Source organism: Sciurus vulgaris, assembly GCF_902686455.1.
Source record: "Sciurus vulgaris genome assembly, chromosome: 14".
NCBI lineage: Eukaryota > Metazoa > Chordata > Mammalia > Rodentia > Sciuridae > Sciurus > Sciurus vulgaris.
In genome coordinates this window covers 72891539-72911196 of record NC_136475.1, presented here as the reverse complement: position 1 = coordinate 72911196, position 19658 = coordinate 72891539, and the positions used below count along the sequence as shown (strand labels likewise).

Here is a 19658-nt window from a genome sequence, read left to right as displayed (position 1 = left end):
AAAAGACAGATATAAAATATCTCAATAATTTTGTACATTAATAACACATTGAACTAATCTCATTTTGGATATACAGAGTTAGATATTATTCAAATAAATTTCACACTTCTTTTTACTTTTTAAAACTGTAACTAGTAGAAAATGTAATGTGGTGTAATGTGGCTAGCATTCTATTTCTATCTGTTAGCTCTGGGCTGGATAAGGGATTTTGGTACTCAATAACTCAGCTCCATTTTGAGGACTTGTATGAAGGTTTTGGAGGCTTCTTTTGATTTTTAAAAAAAATTTTAATTTTTTTTATATTGTTCTGTTCTTTTAAGAGTATGAACTTCCTCAGTCCAGAAGGCAGTCATTATTGATAATAATAGTTTAATAGTTTAAAATGAAAAAAAGAAAAAGACTAAAGAGGCACCGAGTATTCTCCTTTTCCCCAGGTTCTAAGGATCTCAGTTGAGAAGCAAGCCATAAGCGAGAAGATCCTAGAGTTTTAATAAGAAGGAAAAGGGTCTTGTACAATTTCAAAGAATAAGGCATATGTAGAGGTCCTCGCCCATCATAATTATATGCTGTCAGTAGATGAAATCTAGTAGTTGGTTGATTCTAGGATTTCCTTCAATGCAAATTATTTAAACAACTGCAAAAATAATCTAAAGTAAAAAGAGTACCCTTATGATACTTTATAAATCATATGTCTGTTTTTTAGTACATTTGTTTTGATTAAAAGATACTGGTTATAAAACATTACCTGATTTTTTAAAACCAAATCTTATTACCAGTACATTTTAGAGCTATGTAGTGATTGTTAATTTGGGATATTTGCAATCTTTGTAAATCTTTTCAGATGGATTGAAAAATAAAATTTTTTTATTTAGATCTTGATTTTACACTTGCTAGTTTAACAACTCATGGAAGAGAGGATTTGTCCTTTGGTGATGTAGAAAACAAGCAAGACACAGGCATTTAGAGAACCTTGAGGGTAGTTCTCACTCTTTTTAATCTAGTATCAGAAGGAGACAGCGCTCATTCCAAATAAACATAACTACCATGATTCATTGTTTCTAAGAGGCCATCAGTTATAAAGGGCACCCCATTAAGCACTGCTTCATATAGGGAAAAAAATTGCCAATAAAACTGATGAGATGCATCTCTTATTTCAGAGATGTTGAATTGTAAAAAAAAAAAAAAAAAAAAATTGTACCTTAGAATTGATGAAATATAGCCAATAGGTTTTTAAACTTTCAAACTCTGGCTTGTTTTTTATATTGTTTTTTAAGTTAATATCAGACTTTAGGTCCTATCAGAGTGTATCTTGTTCAGTGAGCATGGTTAGTGCAATGAAGCTGTTTTCATTTGGTTCTACAAATAACCAGATAAAAGCAAAGTTGTGAGCTCATTTTTAAGTTGCTGGAAGTCCCATAATTCATAAAAGTGAACTTGTAGTTCTAGTTTCAATCTAGTTTCTCTGTTTCTCCCTTCTCCCATCAGACACACCTCTGCCCTCTTTTCAGGCATCACCTACCCCTCTAACAAAATCTGTTCTCTATATCGTAATTATTTATAGCCTTTCGTGAATTCATTGCAAAATGTTAAATTGCCCAAGGATGTTTGCTTTCTAAACCTTAACTCTATTAGCTAAAAATCTTTATCTGCTTAAAGAACTTTCAAGCCTCAGCAGGCCATATGGAGCAAGTTTTGTGGGAATGACTAAGGGAGGAGGGAAGTGGAGGCAGCCTCCTCCTCTGCCTCTGAGGAAGGCTGGGGACAGATAATGGAGCACCTCATTTCCTTTCCCACTAAAGTGCCACTGCCTCTGTGCTGGCGCTCAGTAAGAAGGTAGACTTCCATCTGCTGCCGCCGTACAGTCTATATCTGAAAGGAAAACAAACTTAACTTGTAATGGCTGCTTTTCTGACGAATAGGATTGAATTTTTATCAGCTTTATCTCCCTCTTGATAGGGGCTATTGAATTTTAAGGAAACCCTGTGATGGAAAGAATTTTTTTGTAATTTGAAAATCTACTCCCTATTTTACCTGTTTTCCCAGCCTCGGTGTTTACAAATGTTATTGACTTGAGTCACTTTGCATTTGTTTGATAATCCAGATTCTGAGCCAGTGTGGTCCAGGTTATTTTCAGGGGCTGGCAATGCAGCCCAGTGGTAGAGTGCTTGCCTAGCATTTGTGAGGCCCTACTTTCTATCCATAGCACCACCCAAAACAGAAGAAGAAGAAAATCAGACATGCTTATGCTGATAGACATTAGGCTAGTTTGACTCTTGTTAAACTGCACAAGTTGTGAAGTAATTGAAGCTGAAAGCAGAAATCTGTCTTTATATGTTTGGGATTTATCTATCCGTTGCAAATTTGCCGTTTTAAAGAAAAAGTTGTATACCTTTTTTATATAGAAGATGCCCAGGAAAAATCTTTGATTAATCCCAAGTTTATAATATCAGGCTCTGATGTAAAGGCTTGTAAACAGTGCTTTCCATTGCATCTAAGGAATTTTGTTAGTGCATCTAAAGAATTTTATTAGCATCCAGTATGATCTTAACTCGGCAAAAGACGTGCAATGATGTTGCACATGCTTTCAGTTATATTAGCTTTGCAAATTATATAGAAAAATCCATCTCCATTCCTACTTGCATTTAAACTTAATGTAAAGTAGATGTTTATTATATAGCTCTGAATCCTTTTTTTTTTTGGGTGCTGGGGATCGAACCCAGGTCCTTGTGCTTACAAGGCAAGCACTCTACCGACTGAGCTATCTCCCCAGCCCCTAGCTCTGAATTCTTAATTGTAGTGTGTTGATGGTATCTTTAATAATTTTCAGATTATATCCTTTATATGTGTCTCTGTGCACTTGAATGACTGTGTCTTTTGGTCTTTGCAGCTAGGGGTGTGGTTTTCTCTAGGCTGTGCTTATTTGGCCCTGGAAGACTATGGAGGCTCAGCAAAGGCATTCCAGCGTTGTGTGACCCTAGAACCTGATGTAAGTTTGACTTTTTTAATTTCAGCCCCTTAATATTCTATTCTCTTAAGTTATCTGAATTGTACTGTATGATTCACAACAGCAATTCCCTTTGTGGTGGAAGAAAGTATACATTTCATGGAAGGTCATACCTCAAGGTATAGGATTTATAATTCTGGAAATAATATTTTTCTCATAAAAACTATGGTTTAATTTTGAAAATAATTTTTATAAAACAAATTTTAGTTAAAAATGTATGTTGCTGAATAATCCAGCTAAGTGTCATGTCTGTTTTGTCATTTGTTAACATATGTTGCCTATGTTAATTTCATTACTAGCAGTTTCTTTTATTGGGGAGTATTTTTCTATATAACATCTTTGTAGAGTTGATAATTCAAATACTGTTCACTTATTTAAAATGTGTAATGAATGGGTTTTCAGTAATTCAGAGTTGTGAATTTTACAACTTTTTTTTCTTTTTTCTTTCCCCCCCCTGCGGTGCTGGGGATTGAACCCAGGGCCTTGTGCTTGCGAGGCAAACATTCTACCAACTGAGCTATATCCCCAGCCCTACATTTTTATTGCCCTAAAAAGAAACCTTGGTACCCATCAGCAGTCACTCCCCATTTCTCTAAACCCTGACTGTCCCTCTCTAGCCCCAGGCAAATGCTAATGAACATTCTTTCTATAGATTTGCCTATTCCAGAGGTTTCATGTAAATGAAGTCATACACTATTTGGGTTTCTATGATCAACTTCGTTCACTTATATTAATGTTTTTAAGCTTCATTCATGTTACAGCATATGTCAGTACTTCATTCCTTTTTATTGACCAGTAATATTCTATGATGTGGGTGTATTCCATTTATCCACTTATCAGTTGATTAACATTTGAAGTTTCTACTGTTTGGATGTTATGAATAGTACTATGATTAATGTTGATTTACAAGTTTCTGGTGACACGTTTCCATTTCTTTGAGAATATACCTAATGGTAGAGTTGCTGGGTCATATGATAACTCTATATTCAAACTTCTGAGGAACTAGCAGACTGTTTCTGAAGTAGCATTTTATATTTCCACCCACAAAGAATGAGGTTTCCAATTTCTAAACATCTTGTCAGCACTTGTCTATTATCTACTTGTTTTGACTGTAGCCATTCCTGTGGGTGATGTATCTCATAGTTTTAATTTGCATTTCCTCAAGGAAATTAGCTCTCAGGGGTTAATTATGATGAACAACTTTCTATGTACTTATTGGCCATTTGTGTATTGTCTTTGGGGAAATGTCTATTCACATCATTTGCTCGTTAAAAAAATTCAGTTATTTGTCCTTTTATTGTATAATTTCAATTACAATAATGTTCTTTATATATCTTAGCTCTAAGTTCCTTATGACTTGGAAATATTTTTTCCCATTCTTCAAGTTGTATTTTGACTCTCTCATTAGTGTTCTTTGAAGCACAAAAGTTTTAAAATTTTGATAATATCTAACATTTTTTTTCCTCATACTTTTGTCCTCAAGTCTTAAGAATCCATTGCCAAATTCAAGGTCATAGAGATTTACTCCTACCTTTTCTTCTAAAAGTTTTATAGTATTAGCCCTTACATTTAGATATAGGGACCATTTTAAATTAATCTTGTGTTATGTTGTAAGAAAAGGAGTCCAATTTTATTCTTTTACATGTGGATATTCAGTTGTCCCAGAATCATTTGTTAAAAAGACTACTCTTTTCCCATTGAATGGTCTTATCACTCTGGTCAAAAAAAATCAATTGTAAGGATTTAATTATGGACCATCAATTATATTTGAAGCTTTGTAGTAAGTTCTGAAAATGTTAAGTATGGAGTATTCCAACTTTTTCTTCATATAGGATTTTGTCAATTTATACAAAAAATGCAGCTGGGATGTTGATAAGGATTGTATTGAACCTGTAGACTCAGATGGAGAGTATTGCCATCTTAATAATACTAAGTCTTCCATCCCATGAATATGGAATGTCTTTCCATTTATTTAGCTCTTCTTTAATTTCTTCCAATATTTTATAGTTTTCAGAGCATAACTTGTACACTTCTTTTGTTAAATTATTCCTTAATATTTTATTCTTTTTTGTGGTATTATAAATGGTATTATAAATGGAATTATTTTCACAACTTTAGTTTTAGATTCTTCATTTCTGTAGAAACACATTTTTTTATGTTAATCTCATATCCTGCAACCTCATGGGACTCGTTTTTTTTTTTAGTTCTAATTTTGTGTGTTTGGATTCCTTAAGATTTTCTGTATACCAGATCAGTGTTATCTGCAAATAGAAATAGGTTTACTTCTTTTTTTTTCCAATCCAGATGTCTTTTCTTCTTCTTGCCAATGCCCTGGTTAGCCCTTCCAGTATAGCGTTGCGTGTAAATTATGAAAGTAGGCATCTTTGTCTTGCTTCTGGTCTTTGCAGGAGGGCTTTCAGTTTTCACCATTAAGTAATCATACTTAATGTTAGCTGTGGATTTTTTCATAGGTGCCCTTTGTAGTCCTAGGAATAAATTTTCTATTCTTAGTTTGCTGAATGTTTTTTAGTTGTCGGTGACACAATACTTTTATTTTATTTAATGTGGTGCTGAGGATCGAACCCAGGACCTCAGGCTTCACAGGTGAGTGCTCTACCACTGAGCCATAACCCCAGCCCTGCTGAATGTTTTTTAATCATGAAAGGGTATTAGATTTTGTAAATGCTTTTGTTGTATCTGTTGAGAGAATTATGTGGTTTCCCTTCCTTATTCTAGTAGTATTATATATTACATTGATTGATTTTTGGATGTTGGGCCTGTCTTGCATTCTGGAGATAAATTTCAATTCATCATTGTATGTAATCCTTTTAAAATCTTTCTAGATATGGTTGGCTACCATTTTCATAAGATTCTGTATCAATATTTCATAAGAGGCATTGACCTGAAGTTTTTTTGTTTTTTATTTTTGTGTGTGCGCGCGCGCACGTGTGTGTGTGTGTGTGTGTGTGTGTGTGTGTGTGTGTGATGTCTTGGTCTAATTTTTGTATCTGAGTAATGCTGACTTTATAGATAATAGACGTTTTCCCTCCTACTTTTTGGAAGAGTTTGTTAAGGATTGGTGTTAATTATTCTTTGAACATTTTGTAAAATTCACCAACAAGACTGTCTGGTCCTGTGGTTTACTTTGTGAGAAGTTTTTTGATTCTTAATCTTTTTAATCTTTTTACTTATTGCAGATCTATTCAAAATATCTCTTTCTTAAAGAATCAGCTTTTGTAGTTTTTATCTTTCTAGGAATTTGTACATTTCATTTAGGTTATATAATTTAGTAGCATACAATTACTTGTATTCTTTTATAATCCTTTTTATTTCTGCTAGGTTGGTAGTAACATCCCCTTTTCATTCCCAATTTTAGTAATTAAAAATTTGTTTTCTACTCAGTCAAGTTAAAGATTTGTCAGTTTTGCTGATTATTTTAAAAAATCAACTTTTGGCTTCATTTTCTCTATTTAAAAATTCTCTATTTTGTCATTTTCTGTTCTAATCAGCCAACCAACCAACCAACCAACCAACCAACCAACCAACCAACCTTCCTTCCTTCTTCCTACCTTCCCTTTCCTTTCTCCTTACTCCTCCTTTTTCCCTTCCTCCCTCCCTTCATTCTTTTTTACTTTCTTTGAACTTAGACCATGTGCTCCGCAAGTATTTTAGTTAGCTTTTTTGTTGCTGTGACTAAGTGATCTGACCAGCACGATTATAGAGGAAGAGTGGTTTATTTGACGGCTCATGGTTTTAGAGGTCCTAGTCCATAGAAGGCCAGGCCCATTTCTCAAGGCTCGAGGTGAGGCTGAACATCATTGGAGGAGGAGTGTGGCTGACGGAAGCAACTCACATCATCAGGAATCAGAGAGAGAGACTCCACTCTTCAGTTACCAAATCTATACCCCATAGCCATACCTAATTCCCACCTCCTCCAGCCACACCCTAACACTTCAATTAATCCCATCAAGGATTAATTCACTGATTGGGTTAAGACTCTTAAAACCCAATCATTTCTCCCCTGATCCTTCCCTCTGCCACATTGTTTCACATGTGAGCTTTTGGGGGACACTTCACATCCAAGCCATAACAGCAAACATTCTGTGACTGACCTATACCTCCAGCTCTAGTCTTTATCATTTCATTTCTAAGTTTAGAGTGTTACTTTTTCACCAAAATTACTTCCATGGAAATTAGGAACAAAAAATAAAGGTTCTGATGGTAGGTCTTTGTTTAAGGTGTTAGAGAGCTTTCACTCTCCACTCCTTAACCATCACTTTTGGTCTTTTGGATGTGCATGTAAATTATTGCAGTTAGCCAGCCATTATAAATGTCTAGATTATAAAGTAGCTTATGTTTAAGGAAAAGGATGAAGACCACATTATTAATAGGCATTTACTTAACAGACTTGATTTTTGGAATCTAGCTTTTAGCTCAAACGCAGGTCAGATTGTCTGAATGTATGGAATGGAATCCCAATCACACCTACTTTTTTCCCATTTTTCACTCTTTAAGAGCAATATAGTTTTTTTGGTTGTTGTTTTGTTTTTTAAATATGAAGTCTCACCAGGTTGCCCAGGCTATTCTTGAACTCCTAGAGTCAAAAGGGATCCTCCTGCCTCAGTCTCCTGAGTGCTAGGACTAGAGGTGCATGCATGTCACTGTGTTTTGTGTAAGTGCAATATAATTTGAAGACTGCACACAAATCCTAAATGAACAGTTTGGTTGGTTCTGACAGATGCATACTGTTGTTATGTAATTTATGGCTCCTTTCTTTTTTTTTTTTTTTTTTAAAGGGTCTTATATTTTATGATGATCTCATTTCTCTGCAATGTCCAGAATAGGCAAAGGCATAAAGACAGAAAATGGACTGATTAGTAACTGCAAGGGACTAGGGGAGAGGAAAACAGGAAATGACTGAGTGCTAATGGGTACTGAATTTCCTTTTTTGAGAAAATGATAAAAATATTTTGGAACAAATAGTGATAGTTGTACAATATGGTGAATGCACTAAATGTCACTCATGGTAAATTTTGTTATGTGTATTTTGACACAATAAAGAGTTTTGAAATAGCCTATGGAGGCTAAATTCACATAACATAAAATTAATCATTTTAAAGTGAACAACTCAGTGGGCTAGACCCTCTCCAGTTACTCACTCCTCTCCAGTTACTTACGCTTCTGGGGAAAGGGGCGGGATGGTACGGCCTCCATTGTTCAGGATTAAGGGCGCCATAGGACATGACAGAGGCCAGGGTCGTGATGTGTGCTTTGGTTCCAGAGGAAGTCCAGGAGGAAGGTTCAGGCCCTTTGTGCCACATATCCCATTCGATTTCTATTTGGGCAAAATGGCCTTCCCTCGGGTCAAGCTAGCGCTTGTTAAAACTTCCTTTAGTGAAGCTTTGCTGAAGAGGAATCAGGACCTTGCTCCCAGTTCTGCTGAACAGGCCTCAAGCCTTTCTCACTTGCCTTCTCCTAGTCATTGCAAAAAGCTCCCTTGTGCCCTATTGCCCCTCACTCACTGTGCATTCTCTAACCCATGTCCCTTAGCAACCACTAATTTATTCTTAATTTTTCTCTGCATCTAAGATATAGGTAGATGCTGTTCTATATTTCCATATAAATAGAATGTTTTAGTCAGCTATTTTACTGCTGTGCCTGAAAGATCTGACCAGAATAACTGTAGAGGAGGAAAGGTTTATTTAGGGCTCACAGTTTCAGAGGTCTTAGTCCATACAATGTCCGCTCCATTCCTTGGGGCTCGAGGTAAGACTGAACATTGTGTTGGAAGAACATGGCAGAGGGAAGCAGCTCACGTGGTGGTCAGAAAGCAGAGAGAGATTCCACTTGCCAGATATAAATATATACCCAAAGCCACGCCCAATTCCCACCTCTCCAGCCACACCCAACCACTTCAATTACCACTCTCACAACCCAATCGTTTCTCCTCTGAACCTTCTTGAATTGTCTCACACGTGAGCTTTTGGGGGACACCTCACATTTAAACCATAACACAAACGTTATAGATAATGAACTTTTTTTCTGATCACTTTCACTTGACATATATTTCTGGTTTTTGTCTTACGTTGTTAGTTGTAATAGCAGTTCATTTTTACATTGCTGTATGGTATTGCATTATATGAGTATACACAATTTACTATGCCTCATTCTGTTGGATCCTGTTCCAGCCTGATGGATCATTGTGGGGGTTTTTGTTTGTTTGTTTTGTTTTGTTTTCCATTTGGCTTTTATGAACAAATCTGCTATGAACATTCTAGTGCAAATTTTTGTGTGGATATGGGTCTTCATATTTCTTAGATAAAAACCTGAAAATGAAATTGCTTAAACATGCTTTGATACTATTATAAATGTTACTTTTTAAAAATTTTTATTTTCTATTTGTATGCTTGTAGAACATAGAAAACCATTTGATTTTTTTATATTCAATTTGTATCCTTTGGTTACATTTTTTTCTTTCTGCTTTATATGATTTTATTCCGTCTGCTTTTAAATTGTCCCTTTTTAATCTTTGTTTTTTAGGAGTTTATGTATCTTGGTGTGGTTTTCTTTGTACTTTTCCCTCTTGGACAATAAGCACTTAAAGTTGACTTTAAGGGCTTAAAGTTTTATCAAATTTGGAAAAATTTGGCCGTTATTTCTCAGATGATTTTACTGCTTCATATTCCCTCCTTTTCTCTCTCTCTCTCTGAGATGCTGGGGATTGAACCCAGGTCTTGCACAAGCTAGGCAAGTGTTCTACCACTGAGCTACATCCCCAGCCTCTTCCTCCTTTCTTTCTGATTTTCCAATTTTAAGTATTTTATACTGTTTATATTGTCCAATAAGTCCCTGAAGCTCTGTTCATTTTCTTCCTTTCCTATGTTTTTTTAAAAAATAATTTTTGGTTGTCAATGGATTTTATTTATTTGTTTATTTGTTTGTTTGTTTGTTTATTTCTATGTGGTGCTGAGGATCAAACCGAGGGCCTCACACATGCCAGGCAAGTGCTCTACCACTGAGCCACAACCCCAGCACCCCCTCCTCCCTGCCCTTCCTATGGTTTGGATACATTCTATTGCTGTATCTTCAAGTTCAGAAATGTTCCTTCTACAACATTCAATATGCTTTAAACCTATCCATTAAACATATTTCAGATAATGACTTTTCATTCAGGATTTTCATTTGGTTCTTTGAACAGTTGTTGTGTCTCTAAGATTCCCTAGTTCTCTCACATATTCATGTTTTCTTTTAAATCTTTGAATGTGTTTATGACTACTATAAAATCATTGTATACTTATTCTAAAGTCTCTTTCATTTCTGGGTCTGTTTCTATTAACTGACTTTTCCCTTTGTTTATGGATAAAATCTTTATGCTTCTTTACATATTTATTTATTTCTCGTTTGTATCCTATGCATTCTGGATGCTATGTTGTTGATTTTCTGGATTTTTTTTTTTTTTGTCTTCTCTTAAGGAGACTTGAGTTTTATTTTAGCATTTGGTTAATTTGCTTGCAGATTAGCTTGATTTAAGTTTTGTTAGGATGGGTCTTGAATAGTCATTTTCTAGGGTGATAATAATCCCTCCCTTAAAATAAAAAAACTTTCTGGGATAGAATTAAATCATGGGTAATCAGTATGAATTTTCAATGTGGGTGGTTAGAACTTGAATGTTCAACTTCTGGCACTGTGTGATCTCCAAAATTCAGCACAGCTCTCTGGTAGCTGTTCTTTGTCAGGCCTCAAGAAGTTTTACCTTGCACATGTATAGCTTTCTCTTCAGCCAAGGACTCTGGGATGTCGATTGAGGTTTCTAGAGCATATTCTTGAAGCACAGATCTCTTTTCCATGGTCATTTTGTCGTGCAAATTCTAGCTACCTTTGAGCCCGGATCCCTTTTTCCTCATCTTGGTAAGACTTGCAGTGCTTTGTTTGGTTTCTGCCTCCTCATGCTGCATCGCCAGCACCAGCTCTGGACAGAAGGCTAGGCTGATTATCAAGACTCCTGAGCTTCCCCTTCTCTCCAGGCTCTCACTCCTCTGCTGCCTGTTGTCCAACTTCTCAGAAACACTTGTTTCCTACATTTTGTCCAATCTGTAGCTTTTTCTGGAAAGGGGGCTAGTCTGGTACTAACTTTACCATGTCTGCAAGGACGGTCCAGTGCCATTGATTTTTGAATCGCATACGTGGAACTTGAGAATTATATACTCTACACAAGGTGAAACAAAGAAAAATATGATTTATTATTCTTTTAGCAGCAGCATTTATATAAACTTTATTTTGTTGTTGTTTAGAGGAAGAGGTAGAGGAATGTTTGATGAAATACTTAACAGTAACACTGGCGAACACATTTTTACTCATTCTCCTATGTCATGAAGGACAATGGTAGATGGCAAAGCCTTTTAATAATGAAAAACAATATTCTGTATTGCCTTTTATATAAATTGTGTTATAAATTTTCTGACTCCTTTATAAATATAAATTTGAAGATAAAATCTTAAATTCTTTATCAGTGCCATAATTACATCATTGGTTTATTATTTTTGACTTTCAAAATAAATTATTAAAGTTTGTTTTAATTTTATATGTTTACCTTTAATTATATTTTATTGCAAATTGTGATTTTTAATAGCACATATCAGACTAGGAAAATGTACTATGTGTTTGGTTCCAGCAATTCTTTTACCTAAATTAAAATAGTCTTTATCATTCTCTATCGTTTTAGAATGCTGAGGCTTGGAACAATTTATCAACTTCCTATATCCGATTAAAACAAAAGTAAGTATATTAGACAAATCTGAAGAACTTTGCTTCCAAAATAAATGAGATTTTCTTCAATTGAATATTGAACCACTGTGTCCTATGCTTTCTTTTTTTTCTTCCCACCTTTATATGTGAGTTAGAATGACTTAATAGAAACCTTTGAATTCTAAATGTAGTTTGTTTATTAAAAATATTTAACATGGAATAATATAAGAAATAGTACCTGAAATCTTTCTTTAATGCTGAGATCTTGAATCCTAAATTTCATTATATAATAAAAGCAAGCATGCCTTTAGTTGGTCAACTTAATTAATAGTTTTTTTAATTAATTGCTTGCTGTATACTAGACATTTTTGAAATACATAAATACATCAGAATGAACCAGTGTCTTCAGGAAATATAAGTTTAAAAAATAAAATAGTCCATGTTATTTTAAAAAGAGATTAGCAGTATAAGCTGTATTCAGTAAATATCAGATGAGAATCCAAAGGGGACCATAATAATAATAGATGATATTTGTAGAGCACTTGTTTTGTGTCAGACACTCATTTAGTCTTGTGAGAATCTCAGAAGAGAGAAGGTATGTGATCCTGGGTCAGAAGTGCTTATATTAAACTCAAGCTAAATTTGAAAGATGGGTACAGGGCACAGAGGATAGCTTTTTAGGCAAGGGAAATAATGTGACCAAATGTAGATGACCGAAATGAATGAATTATTTTAGGAGATAGTTCAGCTGTAGAGTAATGCAAGACCTGCACTGACAGATAAGGTCAGAAAGGTAAGTTTGGGTCAAATTGCTGTGCATTCTAATTATCATATTCACGAGTTTGAGACTATCCTACAGGTAATAGGAAGTCAGAGATTTCAGTAGGGGCAATTTCATGAAGAAAGCATTTTAGGAAGATTTATCTGGGGGCAGTTTGTGACAGACTAGAGAGGAAACTGGAGGTTGGGAAGCCAGTTAGAAAACAGCTGTTGTAACAATCCAAGCATGAGATAACTAGAGTGAAAAAAGAAAGGGCAGATGCCAAACAGTTTATAAAGGGGACAGCCAACTGGGCTTATTGACTGACTATGAAAAGCAAAGGAAAGAGAAGGGATAAGAATTGCTATTGTGAGTTTTAATAAGTTAATTAAAGGTTGGATATATTTGCATTTTTATTTGGCCTTCTTTTCAAATGTAATTTAATTTTTCTTTGTGGAATCACAAGATAGTTGTGAAGATACTGTTAAGTCCATATTACATTGAGATTATGAAATGCTTCCTCTGCTCTTGGATGATAATCTACATAAAACATTTGTTTTGCCATTCTCTTCAGAAAATAATATTATGTTCTTGATTACAACTGATTGTATTAAACCCACTAGAGACCTCTTTTTGTTTAAAATAGCAGATGGGGGAAATCCCTGTCATAGTTGTAGCGTGATCTCATTGAGTTTTTTTAGTAACCCAGATAATTTGTATCTAGTGGGGGGTCTTGATATTTTACCTGTCTTCCAGCCCAATAATCTTAGGAATTATGTAGAGATAGATCTTTTAAATTGCTTCTCAACTTCTTTATAGTACTTTCTTGCCTTTCTGTGACTCTATTAATATGTTTTTTGTGTAAAAACAGGGGTGTAAGTTCAGAGGTAAATAATTTCTTTATTCTTGCTTCTTTACTCTTTCCTTTCTTAGCTACTTCTCCAGCCATAACTAGGTTTTGTTTTGTAAAGTTGTTACTTCAGAGATAAATTGTTATTTTTTTAATTTTAATTTTAAAAAATAGTTTTAGTTGTAGAAGTACACAATACTTTTATTTATTTTATATGGTGCTGAGAATCAAACCCAGTGCCTCACACAGGGTAGGCAAGTGTTCTACTACTGAGCCACAACCCCAGCCCCACAGGTAAATTATTACTGCTTCTGTCAAAGCAAACATTCTAAAGTAGCCTATTAAATTACATTTTTATTGCAGGATTCTTCACTAAAGTGTTCTTTGCACTTATTTTGTCTAATTTCCTATATCAGTCCCTTGGGAAAGTTCCCCATTTTTTTGTATAACTTTCATAATGCAATATCAATATTGTAATGGATTTTATAAGTGAATCCTGGAGTGAAGTTTCTTAAAAAGAAGGTATACTTACCAAAAAGAAAAAAAAAATTCATTGCAAAGATGTTGAGGCTGGTAGCTTATGATTAGAGTATGCAAAGACATGGAGGAAAAAGGATAATTCTGATGATGTGCATTGCACCTGGTTGAGTTCTTTCCACCCTCTGCAAATGAGAGAACTAAGGAGTCCCAATCCACAATAGTTGAAGGCAGTTACTATTACGTATTTGATGGTGGTGGAGTAGAGTAGGAAAAAAATGAAAGAAAAAAATCTCCTAGAAGAAATTTATATTTGATTTTGAAGAATTGCTTCTATTTTCCTTCCTTCCTTCCTTCCTTCCTTCCTTCCTTCCTTCCTTCCTTCCTTCCTTCCTTCCTTCCTTCCTTCCTTCCTTCCTTCCTTCCTTCCTTCCTTGTTTCTTTCTCTCTCTCTCTCTCTTTCTTTCGCCAGATCTTATTTATTACTCTTAAAAATTCTTATTTTTGACTGGACTCAGACTTAGAAGTAGAAGCTCTTAGAGAGGACAGCCTGCATCTCTTGGCAATCTGTTCCTGGCGTTTTTCTTTGGCTTCTTTCATTCTCTTGACCAAAAGTTTGGCATATTCTGCAACCTCTCCTTAGTTTTCTTTCTTCGTACACTGTTTCTTCAGAGCAATACGCTGGCACTTGTGTTGCAGGACACGTGGAGTAACAGGACGCTGAATCTTCGGTGCTTTGGTCCTAGGTTTTTTACCTTCCGTGTTTAAGGGTTTTCTGAGAACATATTGGTGGACAGCATCTTCCTTAGATAGATTGAAAAGTTTGTGGATTCTACTAGCTCTTTTGAGTCCCAGTCTACGAGGTACAGTAGTATCCGTAAGTCCAGGATTGTCCTTCTCTCCTTTTTTTTACAATAACCAAGTTAAGATCGCTCAGATTGGCATCCACAGTGCAACCTTGAACAGACTTGCGCTTTCTCTCTCCAGTTTGCCTTGGTCTGTAACAGGAGTGCCCTTACTCAGTAGGAGACGAACACGGCCATGGATCAAGACACCCTGCTTCAGGGGGAAACCTTGTTTGTCGTTCCCTCCACTGATTGGGACCACATAACCCTTCCATTCTTCACCCAGAGCGTCAGCAGCAACTTCTGTGGCCATACACTTCTCATAAAAAGTACGAAGTTTTGCGTTCATCGTCCACTTCAATGAATTTCTGGCAGCCAGGGGCTGGGAGAGATATTCAGCTTCATTTTGGAGCAGCTGATCTCCCACCTATTTTTTCTTTCTTAATTTCTTTTTGTTTTTACAGGAAAGGAACCTTTAATAGTTCTTTTAGTTAGGGTCACTAAGTAGTTCATCTTTATATGTCGAAAAATATTTGATTTTGCATTTGCTTGTGAGTGGCAAGTTGAGTTGGCTAAAAATTTTATGCTGATAATTATTTTTACTCAGCACTTTAAAAGAAATATTCTATTGTTTTGTTACTGTAGACATATCTGCTGACCTTCAATTGTTATTCCTTTGTTAGGAATATCTTTATGTTCTACAGTTTCACAAAATACATATGTGTTGATTTAGCTACTCTGTAGGTATGCTATATTTACCAAAGTGTCTGTAATGCTTAGTATGCAAAATATACTTTCAATCATGTAGTTTAGATCTTTGTTCAGTTCTGGAAAATTCTTAGCTATATTTCTGGATATATAGCTTCATACTATTTTCTGCCTTCACTTACTCTGGAATATCTTTCAGGTATATGTTGGAGCCTTACCTCTGTTCATTGTTCTTTCATCTTTTAATCTGAATTTATTATCTTGTAGTTGACCAGTTTCCTCTTTGGCAATATGCAGTCTAATTTTAGTTACCTGTTGAGTTTTGTTTGTTTGCTTTAATGTTTCTTTTAATTCTAAAGTTTCATTTTTTTTTTTTTGCCTTGTTTCATTTCTACCTGTTTTTGGTTCACAATCTCCTGTTCCCTTTAAATGTTTATCTCTTCCAGTATTCTAAACAAATTTGTTTAAAATTTTGATAGATTATTTCTTAAAATTAATTTTATCTTTAGCAAATTTGTGTCCTCTGGTTAATTTTGTTGATTGTCTTTCCTAGTGTAGATTGTTTTTTCCCCTCTGGTTGGGAAATTTTGGTTTCATTTAGAATATGAGGAGCTTTTTGGTTTTTTTTAGCCTCCTTACCTCCAGTGTCTTCCCTACTGCTTTGCTTCCTACTTTTTGTCTTGAAGGTTTGCTTGACCACTGTGAGGCCATGTCTGGAACTTGAGTGGGCCTTCTCCCGGAAGACAGTGAGATTAACATCTAGTTATAAAATAATGTCCTCGTTACTAATAAATAGATTAGGGAGGGAGTAACTCTGTAGGTATGCTATATTTACCAAAGTGTTTGTCATTGAACTTTATAGTGAAGTTTGAGGTGGTTTGGGCTCTACTTCTATTTATTAACATGAAACTTGAAGGACGTTCACATTAATGTTCTATACATTTAACTTATGATTGATTTTAATAAAAAGAGTTCATTATTATTCTCTTTAAAATTTGACTTTCAATAGAGTAAAAGCTTTTAGAACATTACAAGAAGCTCTCAAGTGTAACTATGAACATTGGCAAATCTGGGAAAACTACATCCTCACCAGCACTGATGTTGGGGAATTTTCAGAAGCCATTAAAGCTTATCACCGGCTTTTGGACTTACGAGACAAATATAAAGATGTTCAGGTAGGATATTCATATTGTGTTGTTTCAGTTGGTATATTACATTAATCCTTGATTATGTGATATAAATTATTCCACTGAATATTGCATGTGTTTTGTTGAACACATGTAATAAATAGAGGTTTTTTTTTTTCCTTCAGAATTCTTAGTTATGTACTGATTCTGGTATACCAATGTTAAATGTGTCTGTGCAATCATAAACTGAATATTACTGTAACTCACATGTGAAAATCTGACATGTTTATATATATAGTATATATATATACTGTATATATACATATACTGTGTATATATACAGTATATATACTGTGTATGTATACATATACATGTATATACTATGTGTGTATATATATGTATATATAGCATATATATATTACTGTTAGTTTGCAGAAACTCAATAGAATGCTGTTTATTTACTACTTACTTCTTTGAGCATCTCAATGTATACTGTGTTTCGTAGAGCTGGAGTAAATCCTATACTCAATTTAATCATTTAACAAGCATTTACTACATACTTTCAGTGGGTATGAACAGTATAGAACTGATAGGTAACCTTTTCTTTGCAATGTTCAGTGAGATAGTCCTCTTTTTGGTGAAATGAAGTTACTTTTTCAGAAAGGATAGGAGATTTGACCGCTGTGTTTATTATTAATAGAATTAAATAAACAAGACCTTTCAGGAAAAATGTGGTTGTAGCTAATGTACAAAGATAGGGTATGCAGAAGCTTATAGAATACGAAGTCAGAGCTAGGAAATGCAACAATTTATACCTTAACACTTGTAATAATCATTATATGCTATTTAGAATGATAAATTTCAGAACCAGGGATATAACTCAATGATAGAGTGCTTGCCTAGCATGTGTGAGGCCCTGGGTTCGATCTCCAGGTCACATGTACACAAAGATGAATGAAAAATCTTGAAAAAGCAGACATAACAAAAAATACATGATAATACCTCAGTAGTCTTAGGACATATTATCTGTACCCCAGTTGTTCTAAAATGTAACTTATCAGGTCCCTGTCCTAGAGCCCCAGCCCATGGCTTGTATACCTGGTCTTGGAAGCACAGCTATTTAATTGACCAAGTTTTCTTTAGGCTCCAGTTCGTGCAATTCACTTAAAATAAAACCACATATCTCCTTGGAGGAACTGTATTGACCCCTTCAATTACTTTTCTTTCTTCTATTTTTTTCCCTTGTACTTTCTAAATATTTTACATTGAGCATCCATCACAGAAAGAAGGGACTTTAATTTTACATGTAAAGGTGGCTTAGAACGTGAAGAGAAGCACAGCAGAGTTTAGCAAATGAGTTTGCACAGTCCCCAGCAGTCTAGCACTTGTCCTGTCTACTTGCTGAAGTTCTCCATGGAGACATTCATTCTCCTTCACACCTCACCCACGGCACAGGGCACTGATAAGGCCCAGAGCAAATCAGAGAACTGAGGATGCTACTAATCTTTTGTATACTTATGTGGTTTTCAAAAATATCTTTCTTTGGTAAGAATGGTTTCTGAATTCTGTTCCTAAGATAACACAGTGAACTTGAAATTAATTCTGTTTTCTCTCACATATAAAAAATATTTATAAAACACAACATTTCTCATTTAGAAGTTGCTGCTGGCCCAGTTCCAGCATTCTTTAAAACCACAAACTGTCAGAGCAAGAGAGGACCTTGGTGCTGCCCTCCAGGGCTGGGCTGAGCTAACCTGCACACACCAGGAGGACATGTGGCAAGTGTGCCGCTCGCAGTTCTTGATGCCATCAACTCACTCTTCTTTCCCATTGGTGTTGGTGCTGTTGCTTGGCTGTGTCAGCGCCTCCTTCACTGCCTGGTTGGTCCATCTTCTGTCGGGTGCCTCCAGTGTCTCTGCTTCTCTCTCTGATGCGAGTGGGATTTTCCCTCTAAGTCTGTACGTTAGCCCACAGTAATCCGTCAGATCTGCTAAGGATTAGTAACCATTGGCTCACCAGATTGGCGTTTAGGATCCCGGGAAAATCCTGATCATCCCTTCATGCTTGGCACAAATAGAAGTTAGTTTTATATAAAGAACCAAATGGCTAGGTCTGTGCCCTCACCCTGAGAAGAGATGGACTGTGTTTGTTCTGGTATGTAAGCATCACAGGAAAGGGCTTTTCTATTTTCTCTGCCACTTTTCTTCCCTGCTTCCTAAGGCACATAAAGCGTCAAAGTGGGACATGATAAAGTAATAATAACTAACATTTACTGAGAGCTCACTGCCTGTCAGACACTATTCTAAGCCCTTGTCTTGTATTAGCTCATTTAATTCTCACCACAGCTGCGTGGGATAGATTCGTACTGTCGTGAGCTGTATCTGACTCTGGAATGCACGTGCTCCCTGCCCCCATTAGTTTCCATATTTTAAGGGAACTAATGATACCAGGCAGAAAAACTGTTCAAAGATTTTTTTTTTTTGAGAGTTATATATTCACCAAGGTAATGCTTTGTAGTGGACTGGTGTATCAAGTATACTAAATTTTGCTAACTCATATCTGAGAGTCCTATATGTGTATTTCAAACAAAGGCACAAAAATATGAAACAATTGCTTTATTGAAGATGATTTAGAATCAAATAGATGCCTCCTGGATCATGCCAGTCCCTTGCAATTGTAAGAACTGAAAAGGTATTAGAGGATTTTATTTAAATTTCCTTTTTCCTACTCCCCACAGCTTAGGAGTCTCCATCTCTCTCGGGATGAAAAATTTTCTTATGAATACTTAGATAATACTTCTGCATTTGAGTATCTGTAAATGTACAGGAGAAGTAATGCTTAGAATAATCTTATTGGTAGTCATAATAGTAGATACCCATGGAGACAATGCTGGCAAAACAACCTGAGAATAGTTGATTCTGAAACTTTCAGTTGTTGATTTGGCTTGGTATATACCAAGTCCAGTTCATTGTAACCTGCTTAGAAATCTCTCAGAAACTCTACCTAAGGGAAAACAAACCGACCCAAAGTTCATGGAGATGTATTCAAGTATTTTTCAGAAAAGAAAAACAAAACAAAACAAAGCACCAAATTTTCCTCAGTATGAATTGAGATGGTTTGACTTTTGTCTGAACTGAATTTT

General features: G+C 35.4%; 1 protein-coding gene and 1 pseudogene across 2 annotated transcripts in view; one reads left to right on the top strand and one right to left on the bottom strand.

Moving 5' to 3' along the window:
• Positions 1-19658, top strand: part of TTC27 (tetratricopeptide repeat domain 27) — a 233296-nt gene that overhangs the window by 153576 nt on the left and 60062 nt on the right. Inside the window, exons 14-16 of the mRNA XM_079109989.1 lie at positions 2888-2986; positions 11727-11779; positions 16399-16564. Coding sequence (XP_078966115.1) covers positions 2888-2986; positions 11727-11779; positions 16399-16564 — 318 coding nt within the window. The remainder of the gene's footprint in view (positions 1-2887; positions 2987-11726; positions 11780-16398; positions 16565-19658) is intronic.
• LOC306643832 (small ribosomal subunit protein eS6-like) lies at positions 14318-15172 on the bottom strand (annotated as a pseudogene). Its single transcript has one exon. The product of its transcript is annotated as a small ribosomal subunit protein eS6-like (transcript).